Below are 16,718 nucleotides of genomic sequence, written 5' to 3' on the forward strand. Positions count from 1 at the left end.
GAGCGTAGTGGGAATCACAGCTCTCCAGTAGCTGGGGGAGTGGTTGGGGAGAGGTCACGATGTGAGATGATGTGAGCTCAGTCACACCTCCTGGTGATGCTTTGCCAGGCGTGTGCTCACCCTTTACTGGGGTCAGAGGGGACCAGGAAACTGGCCATGTCTCCACCTTTTTACCGCCACCCCTCCCTTTCACCACTGCTTTACACCCCCAACCCCTCGGCTGCCTTCTCTGTAAGCTCTGCCCTGCTAATGAATTCACTTATGACCAGCCGCCTCAAACTGCTAATAAGGAATTTGTGTAACGAGAAATCATGCCGTCTTCCTCAGCGGACAGAACAAGGGAAAGGAGGAAAAAAAACAAAAGGTCGAGAGAGTCGCAAATCAAAATAATGAGGAGGACTGACAGTACCTGAACTGATGAAGAACCCTCCCTCCCTCTGTCTGTCTGTCTGTCTGTCTGTCTGTCTGTTTGTCTGTCATTTTTCCTCATCTTCACATACTGTAACCAGCAATGTGCTGTTATGCAGTGCCCTTTAGTTCTGCTTTAATCTACGGCTTTTTTTATTTATTTACTGCATGGCAAAATATATTAAAAATTAAAACACACTTTAAATGAGTGCAACTTTTAAAATTATAATAGCTGTAATTTTATTTATAACTCTTATTATCAACACCTCTGTCTGAAGGCATAAACTGGAAAATTTATACATGAGAATCAGCCCTGCTCCCGTGTGCTGTTTATATGACAATCACAGTTAAATGGCAGTAACTGGCAGCAGTCAAAGCCTCAAGCTAAATATCCCCACATTATTTTAATAACAGCTGCTGTGAAGTTTTTTTCTTCACCTGTAAATTTGCTATTGAGAAGTTACATGGTTTTCATTGGACAGTGGTGTGCTAGTCATTTTGGTGAAATTGTAAGCACAGGCCTTAGTTTGTAGAAGACAACTACACATTAAATGCTTCACAAAACTGTGATATGTCGTGCAGTTCATCATCTTGTGCTTTTTTTCCCCGACGTCTTTGTCGAAGGTATATTTTGTGATGTTAGTTTGTAGGATTGATACTTTCATCAGAATTATGTCTAAATTGTAAAATGTCTGAAAGCATCTTAGTTTATAAAGCTTGAGGGATTAGTCGCTGTGGGAAGTGTTTAGAGATTCATGGTAGTATGATATAACTATATCATCTTAATCTGCCTAGTCATAAACAGAAGGTTTATTGAGTATCATTCAGAATGCAAGATGAAGGAGAAATTACAGCGCTCAGTGTGATTAAAGCCTGTGCAGCGTTCCAATTTGTGTGCGTCGCCACATTTCATGTTCACTGCGTTTCGGCGCTTCAGCTTGAGGTCGGGAAGGGGAAGAGGAGCGAGGGTGACACTGCCGACTGCTCAAACTGCGGCTGTGTGATCCAAAAATACATCTAAAGGAAACGGCGCGGGACAGCGAGGGAAACGTACGCACACGCGTCCTCCTCTATATCAGCTCGGAGCATGAACATTTCTTTAATAACCCCCTCCGCCGTGTCACAGCACATCGCCCAGCCCCGGCTGTCTCTCTCTCTCCCTCCCTCTCTCTCTCTCTCTCTCTCTCTCTCTCTCTCTCTCTGAGCTCATGGCCCCTGGTTTGGGTGGGTAGGTGGTGGTGGGGGGGCTTTATAGGTCTTCACTCTTGCTTTTCCATTCACACACTTGTTTATGTGTTTTTTTTTTTTTTTATTACTATTTCTTTTATTTATTTATATTTTTCCCCCTCCTGTCTGTCCCTGTCGTCTTCACTGTTGTTTACTATGTCGGATGCCTCCACTTATTGACCAACCAACGGGAAGAGGAAAGCGAAAAAGAGAGAAAGAGAGGTGGAAGGGAGGGGGAAAAAAAAGCAAGGGTGAGCGGAGGAGGGAGATTATGCTACGCACTGCTGCTGCCTGGCCCGTCATGTTAGCATCAGCCAGGGATTGTTTGTTTATTTATTTATTTATTTATTTAATTATTTGAAATGCCACATGGCTCAGTACACTGTCGTGGGCCGAGGCAAGGCGCTCTCCCTCCAAAATAAACCTCCCTCCCCTCTCCTCTCCTCTGAACCCCCATCTCTCCCTCCCTCCCTCTCTCCCTCCTTCCCTCCCTCCCTCCTGGCTTAGTTAGCTGGAGTGAAACACTCCTGCATTTTACATGAGCAACTGTTTATGTCGTTTTCGTTTTCCCTCTCGTTTCAGTGCCATCCCCACAGTGGGCTTTGTTGTAAATGAATTTTATGCTGAGCCTTTTTTTTTTGGCTTTGAAGGTGTCCTGGGTGCGTCGGACACTAGCCTAGATGACAGTGGCGCGCATACTTCTGAACCAGCATCTGCCTTTTTGTTTCTGCTGTCTTGGTTTTCCAAAGCTTTGTCTGACCCATGCAATCTATTTAATATTTAACAGTCACTGATACCTTTCTCTCTCTCTCTCTCTCTCTCTCTCTCTCTCCCATGCAGCAATTGAACCACCCCAACGTAATTAAATATCACGCGTCATTCATCGAAGACAATGAGCTAAATATAGTACTGGAACTTGCGGACGCTGGGGACCTCTCACGTATGATAAAGGTATGGGCGCCTGGCTTTGTGTCAGCAAATTCTTACTCTGCATTCTCATTTTCTGCTCTGGGGCTGCTGTTGTGAATGAGCATAGCTGATAACTCAGTGTGCAGCCAAAAAAAAAAAAAATCTGTATTCATTCTACTCCTATGGATGTGTATTAATACGTTTAATCTCAGAAAACGATATTCTGATTGAGAGCTTTATAGTTTGCACCATATGATAAAGTTTCAAATGTCTTTGAGTGCTTTGGACATTGTACGGCCATCTCTCTGGCCTCTGATATATTTGTGGAACTGGGTTTAACCCAGTCTTGGACCAAAGGTGTTTCATCCTAATCTCTGCTTTAGGACGTGTTTTTGCAGGAAAACGGATCAAAAACAGGGCCAACATTTGGCAAAATTATATGTAACCTCATTTTTAAATTCAGATTTTGTTTTGTTCTGAGGCACTTGGTTTTGGATATATCCGTAATTGTCCCCATTTTCTGTCAGTCTCTTCTCCGTCAGAGTTTTGTTTGCTCCTGACAACCATGTAACATACCAGTGTCTACCTGATACATCCAAATTAAGGGCCTGCATGTGAAAGCCGCCTTTTCTTCAGATCCCGTGCTGCCTAAACAATGTGTAGCACAAACAAGTTCCCGGGGCAAGGCTTTACACTGTTGTATCAGGGAGGTAGGAGCTGGTAAATGAGGACATGGAGGATTAGTATTACGAGAGCTTCAGCCTGGCAGCCTTTAAGAGGCATCATAACATACCAGTGCTTTCAGACGGATATTAAGACCCAGTCAGCTCCCATGTGCTGCTTATTCAACAGTCTCCCTCTCGTTCCCTCACTCACACCTCTCTCCACCTATTCGTGTCCGTGCATCCCTCCAAACTCCCTTAATTAGTATTATGTATTTATTTATTAAATAATGTCCCTCCAAACATGCACATCAGGGCTAATCCCCTCAGCACAGTGAAATAAATATGACCGAACACTGTGCCATATGTAAAACAGAAGCTCCAAATGCATGAATTTACCATTTTTTTTTTTTATTATTCTTTTTGATTTTTTTTTTCCACTTCCTCTTTACCCCCCCCTCTCTCTGTCCATCTCAGGATTCAAATGAAATCAAATGGCCCCTTCATTTGCATGCACTTACAGAATATTGCATGTGCCGTGTTTGCTTTTTAAAGGCACGGAGGGGGCTGCTGCGCTCCCCCATTGACATCAAACGGCCCTCTGATATGCAAATAGAAGGGCTGGGGAAGAATAGATCCACCGGCTTTGTTTGGATGTGGGCCAAGGTTTCCTGGGCTTGAGACTGCATGCTCACAGCCACTCCAATCATTTCAATAAAAAGGAGGGGGTTAAAACTGGCAAAGTGAGCATTTGCACAATGGAATAATAAATCGCCCTTAAATAACCTGCACATACATGGATATATATTTTTAACATCACCTTTACCTGTGTTGACAAGTAGGATCGCCTCATTGCTGGTGGCTTGGTTATTCAGTCAGCGTACAAAGGGCAGATAATTACTGCGTTGTTTTGGTTAAGTAAGCTTCATTTTGCCTTAATTGTGTAACATTGAATTAATTGCAACTTTGAAGCTGGGTTCGTGGCCACTCGTGCGCCTCCTCCAGCCTGAATAGAGACACAGAGCAGTGGTGCTAAAAGCACAATGACTCTTCTTAATGCTGTGGTAATGGCATTGTCAAAAGACCTGCCGCTCTGTCCGTCACATGAAAGTCCAAAATGTTAGCATTTGGGGAAATTCATGTTGAAGGAGTTCCTAAACTGGTTTTCAGACGCAGCAAAGAGCAGTCATCCTTCACTTTGATAAAGATGATTAGATATACAGATATGCTCACGTTCCCCCCACATTTCAGTGGAAGGGGATACCAGGAACTAAATTACCTAAGTTGTAGCACAGCATGGTGCTTAACAAGTCAACAACACGGGTCAAGCCTGTGTTCCCAGGTGAATAAACTAGTCAAACTTTGATTTTGCCAGTTCATCCGTATTAACACACACTCAGCTCAGCAGGCTGGTGGTCCTTCATAAAGTATGTAAGGAGGCCTCCCATATCGGAAGAACTCTGAGTGATGGCAGGGTATGCTGCCATTAGCTTAACTCTTTAATCAATGTAAATATCAATTATTAAGTGATTTTCAACTTCTCACTTATGTCTTGTCTAATGTCCTTTGTAGGAATTGAAAGTGTGCACATGTGCATTATTGTCCACAGGAAATCACACGGTTAACCTCTGTTACTGATTTTCATTATCATTAATATTTTTTGTAACAGTCTGGTTTTTCCTTAGTTTCTAAAAACAAAACGATGTTGATCAGTAAAGTTAATTTTTTGCCATTTTTTACCAGATGAAGTACAGTTACAGAACAAATAAGCTCTTTGACGTTACAAGTCACATGATCATTGCTGAAGGTTGTTCTCTAAGGACACGGTGTGTAAATGTTCTTGCCGTGTCAAAACCCAAGTTTTCTAGTGGTTCAGTTCTTGAGGATTCTCCATTGACAGTCTTTGGTTGTACAGGCCTCAGGCCTTTATGTCCAGCCCTGAGTAGGGAGAACTTGTCCTGCATTGAAGGTTGTGTGTTCCTCTTTCTGCAGCATTTCAAGAAACAGAGGAGGCTGATCCCTGAAAAGACTGTATGGAAGTACTTTGTTCAGCTCTGTAGTGCGCTGGAGCACATGCACTCCCGGCGCGTCATGCACAGAGGTACACACGTGTACACTTAGATATTTCTGTATCATTTGAACTGTGTATGTGTTGGTGCCCTTTGAACGGTTTACATGCTAGTGCTGTGTGACAGCTACTCCAAATAGCTTGTTTTGTTTCCCCATATCCTAAAGAATTGTAGAATTAAATGTTTATGTTATTGCTTATTTTAGCATAATTTTGTAACTCCTCTTTTTTACAGTCTTCAACCATTTTACATTTGTTTATTGTGATTTTCTCATGAAATGGCAGCTCCAGTTTCCTACATGCAAACTATTCCAAGACTTTCTAACCCTAGGAAAATAGGAGATTGGATTCCGAGAATCCTCAACTCAGTTCACATATAGTATTTAATTTTATGTACCAACTGTGTACTAAGGTAATTTTAGCAAAACTTGAAATGGAAGCCATTTTTAGTGTGGCGTGAAGTTGTTTCAATTCTTCTATAGTAGATGGTTTGCTTTTCATACAGTGCTTCCACACTGACATTTTTGACCTAGTGGTAAGCGTTCGATTTTCAACAAATAATTCAGAAAACCTGGAAAACAGTAGTATCCTAGTTGCTGAGTTTATTTATTTATTATTATTATATTTTTTTTTTTACAAGGAATGAGGTTGCCAGATCCCATATAGAAGACTGGTTTCTAAACTCATCACCTTCTTCACTCTTCTAGAGTCCTTATATTTGATTGTGTAAATATTTCATGAAGAATGGACAAATACAAATGGCTAAAAATGAGCTCAAATAAAATGTTTTATCGCAAGAGAAATTCTTTAGCGTCTGCCGCACAACTTGAGGCTCAACCAATCTCCCAAAGCAGAGCAGGGCAGAATTCTCCTGATGCTGCCCCCTGCTCTGCTATTCCCCCACCCCTGTATACAGCCATTTCACACCTGAGCCGCTCAATTCACATCTGATTCTCCAGATCGCGCTCTGTGTGTTTGTTATTGCCTGGAAGACCTTGTGTCCTGAGGTGCTAAACTAGAAACAGTACAGTGTGTCTGGAAGCACATGGTTCATATAACATGACACAATTGTACACTCACACACTCATACACACACACACACACACACACACACACACACACACACATTGCCCTTAAAATGTCTAACTCTAGTCCCCTAGCCTCTTAAAGGTGATTTATATCTTGTCCTTTCCTGGATTTAGGGATGTTTCCTTTGATTTTGTAGAGCCCAGGCAGGTTGGTTTTGGGTCATTTATAGAGCTTGGGTAGTTTTCCACCCACTTTTTGTCTCACTTTTGTATTTCTCTCTCCCCTCACTCATGTACAGTATGTGTCAGTCTGATAAGTTACTCCATCTCTTTCTCATTTCTTTTTAAAGACATTAAACCAGCCAACGTGTTCATCACAGCCACTGGAGTTGTGAAACTGGGTGACCTGGGTTTGGGCCGCTTCTTCAGCTCCAAAACCACTGCTGCACACTCTCTAGGTAAACACCTTTATTGCTCTTGTTCTCTTTCTCTCTCTCTCTCTCTCTCTCTTCCCATGGAAAAAAAAAGAGACAGAATACAGCTGTAAGGCCCTTTAATCACTCTGGAGGAGCTGGATGTGTTTCATTAGGCCTCGCTGCGAGCAGAACCATGTGTCCGTTATAAAGCAGCACTTTCCGCCGGCCCCCGCGGCCAGTTGGGAGCAAAGCGTGGCAGGCTCTGTATCCATTTCATTGAGCAGTTAGGGCTTTCCTGTTGCCTTGACCCTGCGACCCTTTCTTCTTACACACAATTCTATGTAGGGACACCGGCCAGGCTGCGACTCGAAATGGAAAAATGAAAGAAAGCAAGTAAATTAGGCTGGTAGTGCCTGGCACTCTGTCGAGGACACCCCACCATGTCTGTTCACTCCATTCCATACAGGAAGCAGACACTCCTGACAAATAAAGGCGTCACAGTCGCCGCTTTTTGTTAAGAGGCCGATTTAAGAGGACGGCGCCGTCAAAGGCAAAGTGTGTAACTGTCAATTTCATCTTAACTCGTTAACTCTAATATTGATAATAGAAACCCTTCCCAAAAAAGACAAATTAAGAAGTCTGTGTATATACACTACTCCTTCAAAAGCTAATTTTAGCTAATTTCTTTTCACTGACCTCACTACACAGCAAAGTGATGTGACGCAGAAAAGTTTAGCTTAACTTTAAAACCTATGTAAAAACTTGTTTCGTTTAGCTGCATAGTTCAGCAGTAATTAAAGAACATAACATTTCTATTATCTATTTCCTTATCTCATGTGGCTCCCCAGTATGTGCTTGTTTTGCGAAATTCAACACAGCTCTCAACAAAACCAGATTCAAGAAATGCGTGTGACAGATGTGACAAAAAAGTCCACAGCACCCTCTACAGGTCAGCTTAGTGAAATCTTCCTCTTTCAGACCTTAGCTAGGAAACAAGGCCTTAATCAGTACTCTTGGTAATAGTGTCTGAATGGTGCCTGAGTCACCAGAGGACCACCAGTGGAGGGGGAAGCGTTCTCCACGTTTACACAAAGCTTTGGCACTGTCTAAAAAAATAATACTAATAATAATAAAAAGAAGAAAATAAACTGGGGAGTCATTAGGATCCTGAATACATTAACCATCGCTGATTCATACAAAGCACCAATATTTGTTTAAATCTTTGATAAAGTAAACTGTTTGAAACAGCCATGGATGTGTTTCTCTGAGTGTTTTTAAAGTTCAGGGCGTTTTCAGTGCTGTGCAGAAGTTAGAGACCAACTTTTTAATAAATACTGCGCAATATGAACGAGTTATTAACTTCCAACGATGTTCTTCAGAGTAGATGTATTTTCAGAATGAAGGAGTAAGGACCAGCTACTGCAACCAACTAATAAAACAGAGCTTTAGATGTCTTTGAAAAATGAAATGAAAAATTATTTTGAAAATAAATATCTGAAAAAAAATAAAACGATAATAAAGGCAAAGGCACACGAGACACTGATAACTTTGTTACCAAATTTGGTTGATGTGGTCTCTGAGTATTTTCCTGATTTAATATGTTTATAAATTCGAATACCTTGTGTTTAACGGGTAATATGTCTGGAATTAAATATATTTCTAAATGAACTATGATCAATAGTATGATTATTCATTACACATTTGAACTATGTCACATTAATGTTCAGGTTCTAATTGAATGTATTACATGCTGTGCTGCCATCACAGTGTATGGCCAAATAGAAATATGATATTTTATCTGCATCGTGCAGCAATACTGTGTGTGTGATCACGTCAGAGAACTCTCCTAGTGTTGAGAGTCGTGCTGGGTTCTCTGGGCTCCGGCTGAGCTAAAGTGCAGTATGAAATTCATGAGTGTCTCCTGGCAGGTTAAATTCACCCAGGGGCATGGAGACCCAGGTCTGTGTCTCCCTCTGGGTGGGTACACTAAAGTCCCTCTGCTCCAGAGGACACACACACACACACACACACTCCTATGTGTCTCTCTCTCTCTTGCGCTCTCTCTCTCTCTCTCTCCCTCTCTCTTGCTCTCCCCTCACTGCATGCTGCATGGGGGGGTGGGGGTTGGGGGGTGCTGGAGGAGGGATTGTGGCTTGACAGTTTGGGCTGTAATGAGACAAACCACCGTGGTAGAACACTGCGATGCGCACTGGATGGAGGTCCAGGAAGCGCCGCTCCGTGCCTGTCAATTCTTCCCCTCAGAAGCCAAGCCGTAGCCTTTTAACTCTGTCTCCGAGTGGCTCTGCAGCCCACAGATACAAACAAAGCCAAAGAGGGGGAGTGAAAGAGAGGGAGGGTGAAAAAAAATCCACTCTTTTCTTTGCATTTGCTGCCAGAGGCTTCTTCCCCTTTAAATTAAAGAAGAGGGTGGGGGGCTGCAGTGCAAAAGAAACATTTAGGGTAGAGTGGATTAGGTGGGGGCAAAATCATAAATGTAGAGCCTTAGCATTAGAATTGGAGGTCACATTAATTACATTATAGCTCCTCATTCACTGATTCTTTGAGAGACATTCCCATTGTTTAAACACATGCGTATATTACCGTGGGTGAAGATGCTCAGTTTGTTCAATTTGGCCTCTATTTGCTTTCTTTTTTATCAATCATATATTTCCTTATAATTATTACACTGTAGAGAACCATTGGTAATTGTGTTTTGCGCGGCATCCGCCCCCTCAGAAAAATATCTCGCTCACTTCACAAAGAATACATCCGAATGTCGTAACAATTCATAATAATGGAAATCAATCCCAACACGACTTTCTGTTTATTTGCATGAATAAGTGATGTGCTCTTAATTCAGTGTGTTGCCGGAATGATTGCGCCTTAGCATCAGGCTTTTATGAAACTATTAGCATAAGAGAGGATGATTTTTAATCATCTAACAATGGTTGTTAAGGGAGGCTGTTCAAACAGCACTGGGAGACTCGAGCGCATGCAGAAGTGCGAGTGTTAGCACCCGTTAAAAGATCTCACTTCTTATTCAGTCAGTGAAGTGATTAACTCCGGTTATTATGCAAGAACCTTAAGGACATAGCATTGATCTGTGTGCTTGACTTATTAAATTAATGAATATTAACAGTACAGTGCTGTCTTATACCAGTGGTGATTACATAAACACTTTTCAATCATTTCTGTGAGTGCGGTTTTTCTTCTGCCTTAAAAAACAAGAAAGGTATAAAGAAGAAAAAAAAAAAAGCTAGCAGTGGACGGCAGACTTGATCTGTACAAATTGCGTCATAGCACACGGCAGTGAGCTGGAGGAGGCGTTTCCATGTGCTTTTGTCAGTGATCTCCACAGCTCTGCTACCTGCCTTCGCGTCCTGATGCCGTTTGGTGTTGAAATGTTTGCCTGGCTTTTGTTCTCGCCACTTGAGACCTCCTTGCGCTCTGTCAGATCTGAGGTGTTTGTGCCAGGGCTAAACTTTTGTAAACTGCAAGCATTTGTCAGAGCGTTTTCCTTTCCCGTTTTCCCCTCTTTGTGATTTGCCCTCCCTCCATCATCAATCTTTCACGCTTGTTGCCCTGTTCGTTGCTGTGATGATGCAACGAGGAACTTGCGGTGGGCTCCAGAGAAAACAGCGTGGGGATTTTGACTGGCCTCCTGGGTCCGGCTCTTCTGTCTGATGGCTATTAGTCACTGCCAATTAGCTGCTTTCTTGGGCAGGGTCATGGACCAAGAAAGCCACCGCTGCATGGCTTTCACACTATCATGCCACGCACAACATCTCTTGGCATTTCAGCATGTAATATTTACAGTAGAGAGCCACATCACGTGTGTCTGGCTAACTTTTCTGAGTGTATATTTTAGTGATACGTCCACTAAGGCTGAGAATTATACACATGAAATTATATTTTTACCATTTAATGTTTCTTTCAGAGCCATATTGATTATTTGACCCTGCCCCGACAAGGTGGCTAATGCCTACTTATTGTTTTTTTTAAATTTATGTTCTAGTTTATTAAGATGTTTTTCTAGTTTTGATTACCAATGTATTTGTTTCAGTGTTTCAGAGAAAATCTATAAGTCCACACTGATAGCCCAGTGTTGACGATGCTGTGGATGTATTAGCCCCAAAGTAGTGTGAATGTCTAAGCTTTTTTATTATTATTATTGTTCAGTAACCTCTTAACATCTTTATTACATATTCCTAGAAGGATTGCTCATATCCATAATAGCAGCCCTAGTCAGGATACTCAAAGTACACAATGCTGCTGTCAGTGATTCGATCTGTGTTTTTATTGGGTTTTAATATATGAGACTGCTCTTGCAGGTTGCTCTGTGCAGTTTGTGTAGTTTAATCCCATGATGTAGTTTTGATTGGCACCTTCTCTATTGCAATATTTCACTGAAACTAGTAATGTTTACAAATCCAGAAAATCATAACACACTCACACAATATGACAGTCCAAATGTAGACAATGCAGAGGCTGTATTAGCCACAAATAAAGCTGTGATACTGTGCTGTGCCTTGTTAAGCAGAGTCGTACTGCATAGACCACAGGTCGACTGACTCCTTCCTATGGAAGACCTGCCCAGGGACGGGTTTTTTGGACACGGCTGCTCTGGGGTTATTGGGTTTCATCAGGTAGTAAACCTGATATGAATATGGCCTGTAAAGAGAGTTAAATAGTGGTCCAGGTCTCTGTTTTTCAATTTGAGGCTCCTTTTGTTGTTTTTGAACAATAGAAATATATGGAGAACCGTCCAGTAATTAAAGGTAAAAACACTGAAGTAATTATGCAAAGCTACAACAGCTGTGCTGTGGATTGATAATAAGTATTTGTATTTCACAATTCACAGAAATTGCCCATAAATTCTCAGAGTGGCTTGAAGTTCATAACAAAAAAGCCCTGAATGGGGATAGTTTAGATAGAGGCTGGTCTCTATGTTTGGCACCGATGTAAACAGTGCTTTGTAAAAATGGTTGTTCACCATGATATCAGCTAAAGATGAAGTAACTTTCGGTTTCTCTCTCACTTTGAGAACTCGGTAATGTTCTACGATAAAACTTGATCTCAGTCACTCTGCACAGGCACTTCATGCCCCAAATGATTTTTCACTTGCTGATCTTGAGTCACTATCAGTTAGCTGGGTTTAATGAACACACCCTTCCCTTTCCCCTCCTCCCTGCCCTAAGTTTGTTTCTGTCACTCCTCACTGTATGCATGCATCGTTGACTCGGGATCTCTTTTAGCTCAGAGCAGCCTCTATCTGCTCTCTAGTCATCCAAGGCTGCTGCTTCTTCCCCTCAATCTGAAACCCCCCGTCAATGAAGCATCCATGGGTGAACCTCTCACCTCCACAACGCCTCACTTAGCAAACCAGACATGCCTTTAACTTCTGTTTTTTTTTCCTCTGTCTCCCTTTCTCCCCTTTCCCCTTTTTCTGATCCAGTGGGCACCCCTTATTACATGTCTCCCGAGAGGATACACGAAAACGGATATAACTTCAAATCTGACATCTGGTCGCTAGGCTGTCTGCTCTACGAGGTAACGTATAGAAAAGCATTCCACCACCAGCACCACCTCTGTCCTGAAAACCTTCCCAGTGCTTCTGTGAGACGCAGCTCCACACTCCTTCCCTGATCCTCTGAGTAGGACCATGCCGTCTGTCGTGAAAATTGCAGTGTGGTTTTGTACTTTATGAGGTAAACGTCCCTGCGTAGGAAACCTGGAGTGTGTTTCAAAGTTGGCAGGGAAATCTGAATGACATTTACATGTGTTTTAGATAAGACTCATAGCTTGCTTTCTCTGAAATGATACTGCCTCAATAACGTACACCACATTATTGGACGCACAGTGAAGTAAAACCTCTGGCTCCAGGGATGGAGTTTTTGCTTAGACCTCAGCACAGAATGATGTTAAAGTTGTACAAAGGTCAGCAGTGTTTTTATCCCGAGATAAATGTTTTGACATTGAGCATAGAGATCTTTGGCATGCTTTTTCTGTAACAGAGCCATGCTACCACCTACCGTAATCAGACCGTCTACTCCTGCTAGATCTATCAGAGTGAGTCAGACTTTAAAATAAACTAAAATGAAGAGTTTATGTTGTAGTACTGCACTGAGGCATGGGAAGCTTAGCTGTGTCTAAGGGAAAAAACACATATTTTTTGTTCAACACAAACTTAGCCTGGAACCTACAACTGACAAGCTGTACGTATCTATAAATATTTCTAAGTGTGAAATACTAATACTCTATAGCATTTAATAGTTGTTAATATCATCTGATTCTGAAGAAACACAACATTCCAGCAGTGCCAGCTGTTGAAAGCAAATATACAATATTAGACGTTTTAACACAAAGAAGCAGAAACATTCAAAACAGTAAGCCACTTTATGCAAATCATTTGGGGTCTGTCTTTTAATGATATGTATTTCTTTTCAGTTATAAAGTTATACACATCACTTTTTCAAATGTATTGGGTAATTCCAAGCTTCTTCTTGCCCTTGTGTTTGGCTTTGGTTAGTATCAGGACAAAACCTATTAACTTTACAGAGAAAAAGGAAAATATCTGTGTTTTCGAGTGAAAGTTAATACAGAAGAAAAATGTTAGTTGTTCAGCGGCCAGACGTTTAAAGCCATAAAGACGTTTTGTTTTTCTAAAGTCTTATGTTTAATGTTTGGATGGTTTTCAGAAGTTGGGCCCTAGTGTTGTGCTGCAGTATTCTGCTGCTATGGCTGGACCTCCTGTGTGGTGTAATGGTTTAATCCTTCAGTTGTTATCAGTGGTAGTGGTCTTCTTTCTGTAAACACTGATCTATTGGAAAGGTAATACACATGTCTCTGCAAACTCACCATTTACCTGTCCCTGGACTTCACAGGAATATATAACACAAATGGCATAATCTTACAAAAGTTATCCGCTCTATTTCTCTAGCCACAATTTCCTTTGGGATCAATAAAGTGTTACCTTATCCCTTTAAGTTTGTATTTGAGGTTGACATTGTCTCAGATAGTTGTCAGTTTATTGAAGGATAAATGTCATGCCGTGAACAAGCTGCTGGTGATTTTTTAAGGATTTTTAAAAGAAGGAGGAATGCAGAGTTCACAATCCTCTACGTCATGCAAATCTTCACCTACATGCGTCCTATCACACAAACACATACACAGACATATTTTCAGAGTAGAAATAGATGCATTGTTAGTCCAGCACCCATTCTTCCCTGAATCCCCCTGAGTGTTTTTTTTTTACTCATCTTTTTTATTCTTGTTGGGGAGCTCACCAGTAGCTGCACCTCCCAATGTGCCTGGGGCTGAAAAACATCCATCTGAGTTCACCGCTGCTTAGAGACCGTGCTTCTTGGCGCTAATTAGTCTCCCACAATGCACCAGGCCCGGCAGTGTGCCCCGCTTGGCAGCGGCCACGGGTCAGCCGAGTGCAGCGCTGAGGCAAACGGGGAACGGTTGTGATCTCTTAAGCTTCTGTTGAAGAACGAGGCCGAAGCGCTGGGCCCTGAACAGAACAGATCGCTCCCATCGCCCCACGGAACAGAGGGGGTCTCTCATCTTGTCCCGCCTCTAGCAGGTCACATGACCTGAGGGGGAATGTTGGGAGGTGATGAGTTGACATCTGCTCGAGTGACAGGTCTGATGATGGGCGAACCCGCTGGCAGTTAGAGTGTGTGTGTGTGTGTGTGTGTGTGTGTTGAAGCCACAGCCTGTTTTTGTGGCAAACTTGGAAGCAGGCAGCTTCTTCACACTCAGCGGTGCAGAAAGAATGGTTGATAAACACACGCAAAATAGACATCTATGAATATTACAGTTGGGCAGTATACTGGGGTATTTAAAAATTATGCCATTATTCAGAATTATGGCCGTAGTAAATTTGTACTCTGTGTACTCGCTCAAGTTCACCTTTTTAAACGCTCAAATGTGCGTTTTTATTTGCTGTACTGAACCAGTTAGTATTAGTCTGTTTCATGGAGTGTGGATGTGTAGACTGATAAACTTGTATTAGAACTATAGTGAACCAGTATAAACACGTTCAGTGTAAGATTTGGTATCATGTTGGTGAAGCTAATGCTAACCAGTCCTTCGCTCCTAATTAACATTAAAGTTCAGTGGTAGTTAGATTTAACATTTAATAAAGGAACACTTGGTAGATTTTTCAACCTATTATTGCAGCTTTAAAGTCATTGGGATGTAATAGGGAGAATAGAAAACCTGTCAATGCTACTCTAGGTTCGGCACTACAGAGACAGCACTGTGTAATTTTTGGAGGAGGGCATGGACACACACCCCCACACCCAATTCCCTGCTGTTTCTCCCCTGAATTTCAAGACAGTTCTGTAAAAGGGAATTACCCTCTGCAGCTGGTAGGGGGAGCCCTGAAGCAAAAATACCAAAGCTTACATAGTGTTCCTTTAAAAGATGGATTGAGAATTGTGTACTACATTCACTTATTTTGTACTTAGAAGCAAACTGAACTGTTTGGTTATTTCTTAGATTATTAGATTTCGCAATTATATTAAAATAAAAAAAGGGTGCAGGCCAACCCTAATGGATGTTTTTGTTGGTTGTAGTTTCTACATGCACTGTACTTTTTTTGATATGTTCCAAATACACTTTACTTTATTATCCCTGGTATCTTGCAGTGGGAGACGGCCGCCATGCACTATTGCAGCTGTGAATAGCTGCAGAGGTAATTTGGAGGCTTGTGCCATCTCTCATTGATCCCCATTGATCTCCTTTGTGTGGAGGGCCTACACGTATGCACATAATTCTGCTTTCCAAAAGCATGAATCTTTCAGCCAATCCGCCTTGGGGTATTGGGGTTGAGGGATTGTTGGTTGTGGGGATGGGTCGGTGATTGAGGTCATAAGGCCTTGGTTAAAAATCATCAATACCTGTGCATTGTATTCCTGCATCTGCATCTGTTATTCCGTTTGATGCAGCCTCTCTGTTGGAGCTGATTTGGTCAGCTGAGTGCATGGCCCTGTGATGAGGGCTGGGTGGGGCCCTGGCTCCCAGCTGACCTTCACAGCGGGCAGGGCGCGTGCTCTCAGTCAATACCGCTGGAGCTTCAGCAATGCACTGCACGTCATTTCCATTATTGACACCTCTGTCTGTGCTAAGCAGGAAGTGTGGGTGTCTGTGTTGGTAAGAAAGCCTTGGGACCACTGGTACACTGGTACTAGTGTTTACTTTCAGATCTGGATTCAACAAAGGACTAGAGGTCTGCAGGAAAAATTAAACACATTTCGTATGCTAATTTATAAGTAGGGATGCTGTAATATGGCAAGTGTGGCCCTTGGATATTAGTTGTGATTATATCATGCTGTTTGTATGCCACAAATATGTGTGTGTACAATATGCTATAATTAATACAGAGTCTAACTTGTGTTTATATGTAATCTGTCTGTCTATATCTCGCTTTCTCACTCTCTCATCTCTCATATATATATATACACACACACATCTATTGTTCCTTGATATTATACTTTACCACAGTTTCTAACTCTGCTTCCTTTGATATTTTTAGTCATCCTGAGATCATGTTCTACACCACAAGGTTCTACAAACCTACAAAGATATCATGATGTAGTATGTCACAAAGTCTTTGCTCCCTCATCTCTGCAGGACTCAGTGATATGGGTTTTGGTGTTGTGTTTTATGATGCCTGAAATAAAAAGGTTGTCTCAGGCTAACCAGATGGTCCTGTTGGTGTCTTCCGCTTACGTCTCCAGTGTCTATTAAGTTCATATTGCTGTATCTGCTCCCATGGTCTGGCCTGGCCTTTTGAAGTGCTCTTAAACCCATAACTAATAGCTGTCTTTGAGGCTGTTAAGAATTTATATTAACATAAATCAAGATCTGCAGTCTGTTACATCTCCCTTCAGCACATAACAACAGCCTGGGCACACTGATCAGGCTTTTAGTATTAAAAGTCAGACGTAACTGTGAAGTCATGCTCCTAGTTTATGACCATACACTGCCC

The 16,718-nt window shown here is 42.0% G+C and overlaps 1 protein-coding gene across 2 annotated transcripts in view; it reads left to right on the forward strand.

Annotated features, from left to right (window-relative positions):
* Positions 1-16,718, forward strand: part of nek7 (NIMA-related kinase 7) — a 63,102-nt gene that overhangs the window by 30,532 nt on the left and 15,852 nt on the right. For both annotated transcript variants that reach the window (XM_066648143.1, XM_066648144.1), the window contains exons 5-8: positions 2,476-2,586; positions 5,199-5,307; positions 6,653-6,760; positions 12,174-12,268. In XM_066648143.1, coding sequence (XP_066504240.1) covers positions 2,476-2,586; positions 5,199-5,307; positions 6,653-6,760; positions 12,174-12,268 — 423 coding nt within the window. The remainder of the gene's footprint in view (positions 1-2,475; positions 2,587-5,198; positions 5,308-6,652; positions 6,761-12,173; positions 12,269-16,718) is intronic.

This window comes from Hoplias malabaricus, chromosome 16 (genome assembly GCF_029633855.1).
Source record: "Hoplias malabaricus isolate fHopMal1 chromosome 16, fHopMal1.hap1, whole genome shotgun sequence".
Taxonomy (NCBI): Eukaryota; Metazoa; Chordata; class Actinopteri; order Characiformes; family Erythrinidae; genus Hoplias; species Hoplias malabaricus.